Source organism: Cimex lectularius, unplaced genomic scaffold (assembly GCF_000648675.2).
Source record: "Cimex lectularius strain Harlan isolate CLEC.00 unplaced genomic scaffold, Clec_2.1 scaffold362, whole genome shotgun sequence".
In the NCBI taxonomy this organism is placed as follows: Eukaryota; Metazoa; Arthropoda; class Insecta; order Hemiptera; family Cimicidae; genus Cimex; species Cimex lectularius.
The window spans coordinates 29,447-44,474 of NW_019392914.1; the positions used below are offsets into that span (position 1 = coordinate 29,447).

Consider the following 15,028-nt stretch of genomic DNA (forward strand, 5'->3'; position numbering starts at 1 on the left):
GAGGATAATCTTAGATGGTAATGGAACTGAGGTGACGGATGAATCGGGATGAGTGGAATGAAATTGACGGATTTTTTTAAAGGTTTTCGTTTCTACACAAACAAAGGGAATATTGAAGTCTCGGTGTAGAGTGAGGGTTGATACATAAAAATGAGTATTAACAATTTTACTTAAAATTTTTGATTGGAATCTCTCGATGCATTAGGAATAGGAATGCTTGGTTGACCCATAAAATCGTTAGTAGAAAAAATAACAAACCGTTGTCTTAAACACACATGACCGAGTGCCAATTACCGGCCATTTAATCAATTTTAAATAAGAAAAACATACCTGCGGTATTCTAAAGAGTCTGAGGAGATTTGCAACTTGAATGGATGTGACGCTGGATGCGGCTCCGACGACCCCGGATATCACTTTTTTCACCTGTGTCTTATTGCAACTGTATTCCCCGTCGTCAATGTTGCTTATAGAACCTACAAAAAAAAACAAAAATTCGTATTATCGTCAATTAGGATTAAATTGAGATAAGAGTATAATTGTGTATTGCCATCTAGTAGGTAGTGACATTATATGTAAGCATAACTTGAATTTTATGTTCCGTAACGGGTTTCCGTAACCCAGGGGTCAGAAAACCTTTTTAGAAATCAAATCAACAAAGAAAAGACAGTGAGAAGTGAGAGAGAGGGAAAGAAAGAGTGAGTGAGTGAGAAAAAGTCGAGAGAGAGAGAGAGAGAGTGAGTGAGAGAGGGACAGGCAGACAGACAAAGAAAAGGTAGTGAGAGAAAGAAAGAGAGACAGGCGGCGGACAGTCAGAGAGAAGGTAGTGAGAGAAAGAAAGTGAAAGCGAGCGATATATATATTGTGTGTGTGTGTGTGAGAGAGAGAGAGAGAGAGAGAGAGAGAGAGAGAGAGAGAGAAAGAGAGAGAGGAGAGAGGGATAGAGACTGAGGGGGGACAGTCACATAAACAGATAGACGGTGAAAAGACAGTGAGAGGAATAAGAAATAAGGAAAAGCCAATTTAAATGTAGAAAAAAGTGTACAGTTTATCTACCAAGAGACTTTAGTGTTAAAATTTTTCGAATCTTATTTGTTAATGGAGGATAGCTATTGCGAACGTCAGCACCTTTCGCACGCGCGGCTAAAGAGAATTTGAAACGAAAGCAATTAAACGAAAGGGTGCAAAGGCGGCACGTACCGTCCTTTTAATTCCTTCAAAAGGACTGGAATGGGTCAGGGCAATATCCTAAACATTCTATCTCAGGAACTGTGTCAGGTCGAAACGTTTTCGCTCCAAGCAAGACCGTTATTTACAGTAAAAGGTAACAGACTCAGAACTAGGTGGCTGCCAACTTTTCACTTAACTGTTTCAAATTCTATCCACAAATTTCAGCAGGTTCCGCCTTCCTGCTATTTGTACCTTAGTATTAGACTATAAAAAACAAAGGGCAAGAAAAATTATATGATCATGTATAAAAAATTACTGAAATTTCTCCTTTGGCCTTTTTACAAATTTGAAAGAGAAAATTATATTGACTGTTAAAAGTCGTGATTTCTTCCATAAATTTTTCGCATTTTTTTTTAAATCGCGATGGTTTTTGGTATTCTTAAAATTTTATTTGCTCCACCCTCAGCACCACTCCGTTTTTCTTCCCTGTTCTACGCAGGTTTTAGTACCTAATTTTGCCTCCGTACAAGAAACATTATTCATTTTGCTTCTGAATGCTTCCAACCTACAAAGTACTCGTTTTGCACCCAAAACGACTATATGTTTCTTTTGCTTCCGTCGTATTTACTTTCAACATAAACTGCTCCAAAATGAATAGGTATATTGCCAATTTTGTAGCATTTTTCTTTTAATTTGATTATAAAGTGCATTAAATGTTTTTAGAAATTATTATTTTTTTACTGAAGGAAAATTTAATTAACAGATTTGGAAAAATAACAAAACAAAAAGGTTTAATTCCATAATTTTTTTTATTGGACACAATAATATTTTTAAACAATTAATACTGTGTATATTGTACTTAAATATATTGTACTTTAGTTAAAACCGCTATGTACCTGATAGTAAAGTCACTAATTCCATAAGGAATTTCACTCCATAGATGTTGAATCGCTGCAACTCAGTTGTTGCAGGTCAACTGGTTGGAGATGTTGATAGAAGGTTCCTTCTCAGTATCATATCCCACATGGGCTCAGTGGTATTAAGGTCTGGAGACAATGTGAGAAGGGGCAGATGGAAAAATTCCCAGGTTTTCTAAAAATTGATAAACAACTCTGACTCCTTGAGGTCATTGTCATCAGAAATCGAAAATCCCAACCAATGAGATTCCTGGTTTGAGGGATGTATTCTTGGAGAATTTCTCGCACATAACGGACTGCCTTCAACTATATGGATTCCAGTTCATCCTCCAGTGTAAATTCCAGACCAGACCATTACATCACCTTCTCCAAACTCCACTGAATGGAGTACGATCTGGATCATGGTGCGTGAATGAAGATCATCGTGATCTTAATATATTAAGTTTTCAATAAAATGTAATGGCGAATTCCACTCTTCACTCACTGGTCTTTCCAATCCGTGAGTAATCCAGCTTTCCTGTCTCCATTGCAGATATGATATAACTTATAAACATTTTTTTAAGTTTTCGTGGTCCCTTTACCAAATAACATCTTTCAATTAATTAATCTGTATTAAGGTATTGGTTGAGATAAAAATAGGGAAAGATAAAAGGAGGGAAAATTCAAAAGATGAGGTTGAGATGGGAAGTTATTGTCCGAGTGGATCGAAGTCAATATAGCTCAAGTGGTAGAGCAGCGGCGTATCAAGCCGAAGGTCGTAGGTTCGAATCCCGCTCGTGACACTGACTTTTTTATCTCAACCAAGACCTTAAATAAAGATTAATTAATTGAAAGATGTTATTTGGTAAAGCGGACCACGAAAACTAGTGAATTTAATAATTCTCGCTATTAAATCAATAACCGATGTTTAATAATAATTACAAACCATTTACCTTTGTTCCAAATTGATAATATTTCGATTAATATTCCCTGCATTTATACTTTGAAGCTGAAATCTGATTATTAAGCCGTTTGTTTTGCCACAATGTTCAATAGGAGAGAAAATTATACTTATTTTCACTAGTTAATTAGCTAATTCAGGTGAACAATCGGATTAAACTTATTACAAAATAATTTCACTTTAAATAAATTCGACTGAGTTTGTTACAATGATTTGTTCGCCTGCAACTTGTTTCTACCGGGTAACCAAAAGAGTCTGTGCCGTTTTTTCATTTGTTATTGTTTTAGTACCTTTAATCTAAGTTTTTATTTACATAAGAGGCTTAGTTGTTTATGTAAACCGTATATATTAAAGACGTATATATTAAAACGATAATGCAGTTCATAAAGAAAAAGTGTCTCAAACCGTTCACTGTAAATTATAAATATTTCCTTTTTCATAGCTTTGTAATCGAGCGCCGACGCTCTCTCTGTGTGCTTAGGACATTCAGCGAACGGGCTTAACTACTTTTTGTGTAGAAGAAGGTAGAGTTCCAAAATTACAATAAATCCGAGAAATATACTCGTAATTATTTACATTACACCGGCCCGTCTTAATATTGTACAAAATAAACGTGAAGTCAAACAACCAAGACAAATTGATCATCTCTACTCTAAGGATGAGCTTATTGACAAGAGATATTACCCTAAATCTAAGGTAGCTTTTTCCCCAGAGTTCCCAGTTCTTCTACATCTGGCTAAGTCCTTTTGTTGACTGCTAGACTGACTGTGCTTGAATGCTCTGGACATCCGGCGAAGAGTGTACTTCACACATCCAAAATGTACGGTATCCCACGGCTAGTTGGACTGTGTCTGCGACAATCTTCCTACACAAACAACCCCTCGACTTTCGTATTTAGTTGACAGACTCTTCATCTCTAGAGTTCCTTTGACTTCCATGGAGTAGGAAACGTCTCCTTGCTCCCTACCGAATGAGTAACCCGGCTTTATTTCCAACATGTTTTGAACAATCCATACAACTATTAACTTATCTGAGCAAATATTCCTATGCTAAGAGGGGACCGGCATACAGCTTAAAATCTTATATTTAATGTAGGCTTATTGTATGTTCGGTTCTGGTGGCTGGAGCATAACGTAAAATGTGCACTACGTTTGGTGAGGAAACAGCAAGTAAGTGCACTGCTTAAAAGTGATTCAAATTTTTTAAAAAAGTACTCCACCAATCATAAGATATTTTGTTGATGAAAATTCGGTTTTCGCGTCAATGCGACAGGGTCATTCGTTGGTAGTAACCAGTACTGTAGTACAGAATCCATTTTACGTCGCATGTGACAATCCGGTCAAAAACGTTACTTTTTGCCGTGAAAGTGACGGAAAGGAAATGTTTTTAACCTGAAGCTTACTACTATCGGTCACTTTATAACCGATTTGCTCAGCTTCCACATCGCCACAAGTCGTAAACTAGAGCGAATGGTTTCATTGCTTATGTTGAACCGTCTGGCAACATCTTTAACTCGAATCAAGTTCTATAACTTCGCTTAAATCGTTTTCATTCAAAACAGTCAAGACTAAAGGTTTATCAGATATTGGTTTATGTTCGATGACCTTATTCTCAGAAGGTAACTGTTGGAACAACTTTTGGGCAGTTCGCTCATTTATTGTAACAACACCAAACGTAGTGCAAATTTAAAAAGCTGGCTCCATCGCCTTATTACCGAGCATAAATTCATCCTATAAGCACGAATTGTGGGTTTTGAAGCCATTATGAAGATATATTTTATAATTTCCAGTGAACTAGTGAACTGATCAAGACACTTTTGCTTTATGAACTGATGCAATATTCTTTTGGTATTAAGAGGCATAAAAACCTAAATGAAAACAAAAATCCGGACAAACTTTTCTTGTTATCTCGAATACGAAACAAGTTGGAGGCCAAACAATCTTTGTTAATTAAGTCTACAAGGGTAATTTTTTTAAATTTATTTAGTCATTCATATTCTACATGAACCACTACTACATTACATGTAATTTAGATACAGTTACATTATTGACATTTACCTATATATTTTTATGAAATTTAATTTAATATTTATTATGACATTATATTGTTCATTTCCCGCAAGTTACAATTTTGAACGAATTGTTCAAACACAGTTACAATGTTTGCACTGAGGAGGTTTCTTCGAGTACACGGCCAGTACGATCCATTCAGCAAGAGGTGTAGTGAGTTTCCGCATACTCGGTCATCCTATAAAGGATAATGAGGATCTTTAACATCCGCACTTAGCCTATTCGGCCTTATCGGACGTTTTAATTCTCAAGATGAGAACTGACGCACCTCCGCATACGACAGAATGGTGTTACAGCCGCAGCATTGGTGTAGAGGCAGCTCAGCCCCGAAGGGCCAAGACAACCTCGCTCCCCGCTTGTCCAGTCAGAGTGGTTGGGCCCGCATTGTGCATCGGGTCGTATGCCGCGCGCGGGTTTTCTGCTACCTAAGCTGAAATACATCAGCCCGGTCTCCCGCGCGCTCCCTAGATAGAGAAGGCCATTCTATCTCCCAGAGTATTGGGGCTTCCCTAGCGCAGAAACTTCCGGATCCGCAGCGGCCGCGGTTTCGTTTAAAGTGGAATTGCTAACCACCCCCTAGAGGAGACTAACTATGGTAAAAGCCTCCAATCAATCTCAGCCTCACCTACGTGCAAATCATATTCGAGTAGGAGCAACCGATTCATTACCCGTTCCCATCCCCCACTACTCACGCATTCGAGGAACTAGCCAGCACAATCATCGCTTCCTCAACGAGCATGAGATGTAGTTCCCGAGTACTCATCGTCAACAAGATAAGAGGATCTTTAGCGTCCGCACCTGGCCTTTTGGCCTTATCGGACGTTTTGATTCTCAAGATGAGAGCTGACGCACCTCCGCATACGACGGAATTGGGTTACCGCCGCAGCATTGGTGTAGAAGCGCCCCAGCCCCTAAGGGCCGAGACAACCTCGTATGCCGCACGCGAAGGGCTAACAGGCCGAAATACATCACCCTGTCCCCCCCTCCGCGTACTCCCTAGATAGAGGCCACTCTATCTCCCTGAGTATAGGGGCTTCCCCAGCGTAGAAACTTTCCAGTTTAAAGTGGAATTGCATACCACACCCTAAATGAGCACCGCCCTAACCACACCGGTAAAGTCTCTAATCGAGCTCAGCCTACACCTGTCACCCGCATTCGAGGGACGCCATAGGCTCAGCCGAGGTGGTCCGATCCTTCGCTTCCCCGGTGGGTACCACGCCGGTCATACGAACAACAATGCAAAGCATACTCGAGACAGAGACACCGCTTCACTACCCGCTTCCATCCGCTTAATTACGCATTCGAGGGACTATTCAACATGATCATCGCGTCCTCAACGCTTACACGCTGCCGTCCGGTCGCAACGTCTCCCATGAGGCCGGGGGGTTTTACGCTGTCCATACGCAAGCTTCACGAAGGTCACATATAGAAGACAGCCTCGAGCAGGAGGTGTAGTATCAAATTTGATCTCTTTGCATCCAGCACTGGGCAGTGGAATAAGGGATGATCCACGTCCTGAACCTGACTGCCGCAAACGCACGCCGGTGATGTTGTCAATCCAATTCTACGCAAATATTTCATGTTGGGCCCATGTCCAGTGAGAGTCTCGGTCAGCTTTTCCGTTATAATGAGTGTCAATCCGCTCTTGTCTTGTACCTTTTAAAAAACATTCTCGTCTCTTCCCCTTTGGTGGACTATCTCCATTCAAGATTTCGAAAGGCATTTTTTTAACAGTGATGAAGGGTATTTAATATACTCTATTGGTATTTGAATGTCATGAGCAGCTTCTTTGACCAGTCGGTTTGCTTCTTCGTTGCCTTGGATTCCGACATGTGCTTTTACCCAAAGCAAAGCCAATTGTTTTCCAGCTTCCATCAGTTGCTTGGCTTGAACTCTGATATCTTTGCATAACTGTCCATAGTTCTTCTGATTCCTTATTGATCTGATTGCCACCATGCTGTTTGTATGAACAATAATTTTCTTACGGTCTTTGCTTGTATGCATATGACCAGCGTGAAGTTGGTTGCACGACGCCGAGTCCCACAGTTCCGCAAGAAGTAAAAGATGACTGGTTTACTCATTTTTTAAGAAGAAAATTATCACATAATAATAATATAGAAAAGCAATTATTTTGGATGATTAGAGTTTGCCTGTGGCCTACTTTTGAACTTGAGTGAGTTCGGATTTTCATCTGGTCCGTCTTTTTTCGCTGTTTGTCCATTCGCTAGATTTTAAACAAATTGAATGAATTCCTTGGATTGTAAAATTGGCTAAGAATTTTTCTTTGCATATTTATAAATGTGAAAGGAAATTTGCAAGAGAATTTTCGAGCATTCAGAAAAATTATCTAACAATTTTAAATTTTATTTTTTATTTTCATTAAAATCATCCAAGGGCGAAAGGTACGATGTTTTAAATATTTTCCACCTGGGCAGGCTCAAACCCGACAAAACAAGATGAAATTCAACTCTCAAAAAGTTAATATATCAGTGAAGGTTGTCGCGTTAATTAAATAGGATGCCCAGGAAACGGTGTACGGCATGGCAGCCAAGGTAGGCGTTGGTAAACTGAGGGAAAGATGAGCCAATATTCTGACAGCTCTTCTCGGTTAATTAACTTGAATACTGTCTTAATCCGGGTCAGAAGCCACTTTGTCGCCAACGCAAAATAGCAGTTAAGTCTACTATTCATTTGATCTATTCATGAAGCACAGATATTGGAGAGTCCAAAAAGGCTTTGTATTGACAAGTTGACATTGTGATTTCAAAATAAGGCTAAATATTATAATTTTTAAACTGTCGTTTTTTATGAAATACAAAACATATAACATATTTCCTCATTTCTTCAAAAGATACAAAGTAAAATTGAAATCGACAAATAAAATAATATTTCATACTATGATAAACCAATAAAAGTTGAAAACAACTAATGTAATATATGCACTATAAAAAAACTGCTTAATTTACATATACAATAATAAACAGAGAAAAAATAAAATTAGAAAAAGAAAAATTATTTAAACAAAGAGATAAGTTAGTAACGTTACTAATCATATGCCTGTTAGATAATGACTACAACCAAAAATACACAATACATCAAAACTGATTAGATAAGAAATTTGTACATTTACGCAAAGGTTTTTAGTTGAGATAAAAAAGTCAATGGCACGAGCGGGATTCGAACCCACGATCTTCGGCTAGATACGCCGCTGCTCTACCACGGACTATCGTGACCTCGATCCACTCGGACACCAACTTCCCATCTCAACCCCACCTTTTAAATTTTCCCTCCTTTTTTACATTTTATCTCAACTAAAAACCTTAATTAATCGTAATATATTAATTGGTCAAGCGAAATGAGTGAATTTAATGATTTACGCAAATATTTTACTACTATAAAACTAAAAAATTTGTTATAGGATACACAAAAGTATTTATCACGGATGAGAACACTTGTCATTATGTCGAAAAGGTGTTAGTAAAGAAAACTCCCTGCTGCAGTATATTGTTCCCTGTATTAAAAGTATCGACTGGTTGAAGTTCAATGTAAAACGGCCTTATTAATTTTTAAAAAATACGAGAGAACTCATTGACAATGAGAGGAAGACCTCCAGGATAAGGTTACAGTATTCAATATATTGTTAATCCAATCGAATAAAAGAAAGTTACAGTCCTTGGCAATATTGGGACTGAGTCGATCTTCAAGGAAAGTTGAGATCGCCCGTAAAAACATTTAAAATTGTCCATCAATAGACATATTTATGATTGTTTTATGAGTTCAATATAGTTGTATTGATTGTTAAATCAAAAAATTTAGTTAAATGAAAAAAAGTTACAGTCGTTGGCAATACTGGCATTGGGGGTCCGCGGTAGCGAAGTGATTAAAGCGTCAGACTCTCGGCTAGTAGATCCCGCGGTCGTGGGTTCGATCCCCACCGTCGCCTCTGGACTTTTTCTGACGCCTAAGGGGACCGGTGGCCGCAATTGAAAAAAAAAATGACACGGCACTCATCAATGGAAGGAGCGGGATCAGATCTCAGCGACACTGAATTTGGTCCCAACCCCCTTCAAAAATGAGTTTCTTCGATGGAAGCACAACGGGGGCTCAAATTCACACTTCTGTTGCGAGCCCCCCAAAAATTGGAGCCAGGGATAAAGTACAATAAGCTGTACAGCTGCAGTGCTCATGAGGGAACTCCTCCAGCTCCTGGTATCGATTGTAAAAAAAAAAATACTGGCATTGAGTCGATCTTCAAGGAAATTTGAGATCGCCTATAAAAAAACTTAAATATGTCAATCTGTATAAATATTTGATTGTTTTATGAGTTCTATAAAGTTGTATTGATTGAAATCAATTGAAAAAAGTTACAGTCGTTGGCAATATTAAGACTGACTCAATCTTTAATCTCGATCTTCAGGGAAATTTGAGATCGCCTTTAAAAAACGGAAATATGTTAATGTTTAGACATATTTAAGATTGTTTTGTAAATTCAATATATTTTTCGGAAATCTTGAGATGCGGTCTGGTGTGATGTAGCTTTAAGAAAAACATTTTCTTTATCGTGCCAACATTTCGATCTTTATAGGGATCATCTTCCGGCCTGGGATTTACAAACATTGTTTGAATTATAGATATACATGTAAGATGTGAAAATGAATTTGTACATTGATCTACGCAACATAGTAATTGTCTGTTTATTCAGAGTATTCTTACTCATTCAAAGGGTGGAAAAACTAGATCAATTTATACAATGTAAAAAAATATATTTCTTATATTCAATCAATTTTTTTGCATTGTATAAATTCACTAGATGTCCACATCCAACATGTATTTGTTAAATTTAAACAATGTTTGTATATCCCAGTCCCTGAAGATGATCTCATTAAAGGTCGAAACGTTGGCACGATAAAGAAAATGTTTTTCTGAAACCTACATCACATCAGACCGCATCTCACGATTTCTGAATAATCATCGACTAACGGTTACTGATCACAACACAAAATTCTATATAGTTATATTGATTGTTAAATAAATAATATGTAAAACAGGTACAGTCTTTGGCAATATTGGGACTGACTCAATATTAAAAGAAATTTGAGATCTCCTGTAAAAATCGTAAATATGTTAATCTGAAGACATATTTAAGACTGTTTTGTATGTTTTACATAGTTATATTGAGTGTTTAATCAATTGTACAAAAAATAAGTTACAGTCCTTTGTATATTGTTCTACAACTTACAGTACAATTTATAGAATGTTTTCGTATTTCTGTCCAGTTTTGGTAGAATTCGGTGTGCGTCATTTAGGCTGCTCATCGACGGTGTCAAGAGAACACCTAATATCACCTTTAAATTTAGTAAATTTTGCCAAGGAATACGGGAACTAATGAAAAAAAGTTATTTATTTCAAATATATATTTTTTTAAACTAATTACAACCTTTTTGCTCAATCCAAATTGAAAATCCACTTGACATAATTAAGAACTTTCTGGACATTATTCACTTTTTATTTTTGTATGAAATAACAAATTAATTTATTTTTAAACACTATTCGTACCATTCATTGTTTCTAGACCTTTAATCCACCGACTCACAATAATCACAAAAGTATTTTAATTAAACTGGAAAAGTAGGGAAATCGCGTAACTTATTATAAAATGAACTTTGTTAACAAAAGTTAACTGGTTTTGTAGAAGAAGTCATAATTTTTTTATCGACATTCGTCAATCAAAAAGTTGAACAGAAATATATACCTTATGTCTAACCTTTTATTGAGGTAAAAAGTTTGCACAAGCACTTTGAACTCAATGAGTGACAAACGACGTTTTCGAAAGTTGGAAATAGCAAAACCCTATGAGAATCGGGATACTTTTGCCCGTTTTATAAGATAGCTCATTTATGGGCCTTTGTAATTTGGTTACCGGCGAGAATATGAGTGAGACAGCTACTTTAATTTATTTTGAAATTTGTAATTAATTGTCAAACATAGAGACATAATTCTAAAATGGCACTTTTTACTTTTTTAGTTAGGTGAATTCGGAAATAAATTTCGACTAATAAATCATTTATTATAATGGACTGTTTCTTAACCAACCAGTGAACAACAATGTTTATTTAATGTTTCTGATCAGATATTGAAGGAAATTTCAAATTCTATGCTCTTTTAGCCTACAGATCAAAGCATATTTATCAATCAAGCAATAATAGCATTGTTTCTTTTTTTAAAAATCATAATTTAAAAAAATACTGAAGGATATTTTTCTATTGTCTGACCAGGGGATGCTTTTTAATAGAAAACGTCGACCCTTTTATAGAGAGAGTTCAATGTTGTTGATTCAGAGATAAGGGCCATTGCTTTTTGTCCGACCCAAGTTTCGGGCCTCTTTGATAAAAAAAAAGGGGGGAGGTATATACAAAATTAGGGATGGTAGTATTTTTTCCTTTTGAAAAATATCGCGCCTCGTTCAATTGCACTAGACAAAATCAAGTTTGTTTATTTATCTTGATTTTTTTTTTAAAAGTCGTAGCATAATACTTATTTCTGGAGGTAAAACATGAAGAGTACGAAGAGAAGATAAAATATTGTCTTATTTTTTATTAAACACTTGGCGATGTGTTTGAAAATTGAATGAAAATTATAAATAGTGTAAATAATAATTAAATGGCTTCGATGAGGTCTTATTGTGGAGGACTGGGGACGGTGCTTCCGCTCGGCGACTGATCGACACCCCCTGAACACTTCAAGCCAAAATCGACCATGAAGATCTGATTTGCCTAGGTCGTGTACACGTCCATAACTCTACAAGGCTAAGTTCCTTAAACTAAGAAAGAGAAACGGATTTCGTCTGGTTTTTACAGTCGGGTCCAAGACCGGAGATAATGTGCCCTCACATTACAGCAAATACCCGGCGAACTGCAAGCGATTTGGCACTCTCTTAGGTTTGAGCTTTGCTCATATGTACCTACTATCTCAGCTCTGTTTATTATTTATGAGAAAAGAGCTCTGTGGACGTACTCTTCGTCCACTTCCTAGAAAAATAGTTGGAGCTCCTCTGAAAAGGCAGTGGTTGTTGTCTGGGTTCACCTCACCCTCTCGACCGGACCATAGCAATCAGGCACTGTGACGCAAAGCTTGGATGATTAAAGAAAGATTATAGCAAGTCTGAGTCGTCCGAGAAAATCTAGAAAGAGAACGAGCTGTATATATATGAGCTCTCCTCCCAGAACCTAAGCTGGTAACTAAGAATCGTTCTTACCTGATTAAAAATAGGTCATATATGTTGACACACGGGCTCATGCAAATGGGCCAAAGCCCCCCCCCCGTGATCCTTATGCAGAGAAATATGTGTCCCACATAACACAAGATTACCATGTCTAGATTCATTTTCGAGAGCATGTAGGCAGCCGCATTTCAGAGGACGTGATATTTTTTATTGTATATAGATCTGTTTATGGTTACGTGTTTTGTACGTTCCCACAGATCAAATTCAAACTACATTTAACATGTAGATGGGGGTTCANAGCTACACTAGCCCGCAGGAGGAAGTGTTTTGGGATGTACAATGTGACCATAAAAGAACTACAACCACTGAAACCGGGCCTATTAATCAAGTTTCTTGATGAAATAGGACTCACCAATGTGCTTTAAGCAGAGCACAGGGGATACAATAGCTCTTAAAGGGCGCAGTATACCATACCCTGAATTATTACATCTATCTATCTATCTAACATGTAGATGTATCTACATTTAATAGCTTTCACCCACGCCCACAATTTACACGTGAAATCGGAAAAAACCCATACCATTTTTAGATACACTCGTAATAAAACAACCAGATGGCACATTAATCACAGATTAGTATGAAAAACCAAAAAACACAGATCACACCCTCCACTTCATACAATAATAAATACTGCCAAAAGGCTATTTTATAGAATTATTACCCTAAGACATGAATCATTTCACTACAAGAACATAAAGGTGTACAAACATATCCTCCATAACAATCACTACCCTAAACATATAATCAACAACACTAATACCATCCACTATTACTAATAACACTACATGAATACTACCAAACACAGACCAACCAACATACATATCCATGCCATTCGTTGACGGCCTATCACACAAATTAAACACATTTCTTTCTTCTGAAAATTTTCAAATAGCCTTCAAAAACTATAACACTATTCACACCCTTTTTTCCAAAATTAAAGATCCCACATCTGTAACAAATAATTCTGATGTAATTTATAAAATCAACTGTATAAAATGTCCGGCAACTTATATCGGAATTACATCCCAATATCTGGATAAGAGAGTAAAACACCATATCAATGATTGCAAAAAATCCTACACCATTTTGACCCCTAGCACAATTTCGACCTCAACAATTTAAAAATACTAAACACAGAACGAAATAAACATAAAAGTAACTTTTTTAGAAATGGTTTACATCAACAGGGATAAAGCCAACATAAATTACAGAAGAGACACGTGTAAACTCAGTCGCAGCTAAGCCAATATCATTAATAAAATTCAATATAGATAACATACATATTTCAACACATCACACAAAACATATAATACAACATATAAAACAATCATCACATTACACACATCAATCATTTCTACATAGTAAAATTCTTCAAAAATTTGGCTTTCCTTTCCCTAATTATCCCCGTCAATAATAATCCTGAAAAGATAAACAGTCTCGAAAGAAAAACCATTTTTCCCTTTCTCTTGCGCCTAAAAGAAGCCCACTCCTCATAGAAAACTGGATTTCTGTCCCTACTTCCTTTCCCACTCCTTCAACAAACAGTAATATCTCACCAACACTTGCAACAAGACACAGAACAGTGAAACATTTGCACAGAAAACACACTTTGAGTGAGTAAGAAAACTCTGAATAAACAGACAATTTCTATGTTGCGTACATCATTGTACAAATTTATTTTCACATCTTACATGTATATCTATAGTTGAAACAATGTTTGTAAATCCCAGGCCGTGAAAATGATCTCGATAAAGATCGAAACATAGGCACGATAAAGGAAATATTTTTCTAAATCTACATCACACCAAACCGCATCTCACCATCTCTAAATGTAGGTAGATAGATGTAGGTTTCAGAAAAATATTTTCTTTATCGTGCCAACGTTTCGACCTTTAATGAGATCATCTTCAGGGACTGGGATATACAAACATTGTTGAAATTTAATAAATACATGTGGGACGTGGAAAAAAGTGAATTTATACAATGCAAAAAAAAATTGATTGAATATAAGAAATATATATTTTTTTGCATTGTATAAATACATCTATTTTTTTCCACCTTTTGAGTGAGTAAGAAAACTCTGAATAAACAGACAATTTCTATGTTGCGTACATCATTGTGCAAATTTATTTTCACATTTTACATGTATATCTATAGTTGAAACAATGTTTGTAAATCCCAGGCCCTGAAGATGATCTCGATAAAGATCGAAACGTTGGCACGATAAAGAAAATGTTTTTCTAAACCTACATCACACCAGACCGCATCTCCCGATCTCTAAATAATCATTAATTAACGGTCACTAAATACAACACACCTAATGATTTAAAATTTTTAAAGATTTTTACTGGAGATCCCAAATTTCTTTTAAGATTGATTCAGTCCCAATATTGCCCAAGACTGTACCTGCTTTACAAATTATTTATTTAACAATCAATATGACTATATAGAATTTTGTGTGGTGATCAGTGACCGTTAGTCGATGATTATTCAGAAATCGTGAGATGCGGTCTGGTGAGATGTAGGTTTCAGAAAAATATTTTCTTTATCGTGCCAACGTTTCGACCTTTAATGAGATCATCTTCAGGGACTGGGATATACAAACATTGTTGAAATTTAATAAATACATGTGGGTCGTGGAAAAAACTGAATT

The 15,028-nt window shown here is 36.6% G+C and overlaps 1 protein-coding gene across 1 annotated transcript in view; it reads right to left on the reverse strand.

Annotated features, from left to right (window-relative positions):
• Nucleotides 1-213: 213 nt before the first annotated feature.
• LOC106672040 (metabotropic glutamate receptor 3-like) overlaps nucleotides 214-15,028 on the reverse strand; it is a 134,311-nt gene continuing 119,496 nt past the window's right edge. The window contains exon 3 of the mRNA XM_024229290.1: nucleotides 214-473. Coding sequence (XP_024085058.1) covers nucleotides 238-473 — 236 coding nt within the window. The 3' untranslated portion in view covers nucleotides 214-237. The remainder of the gene's footprint in view (nucleotides 474-15,028) is intronic.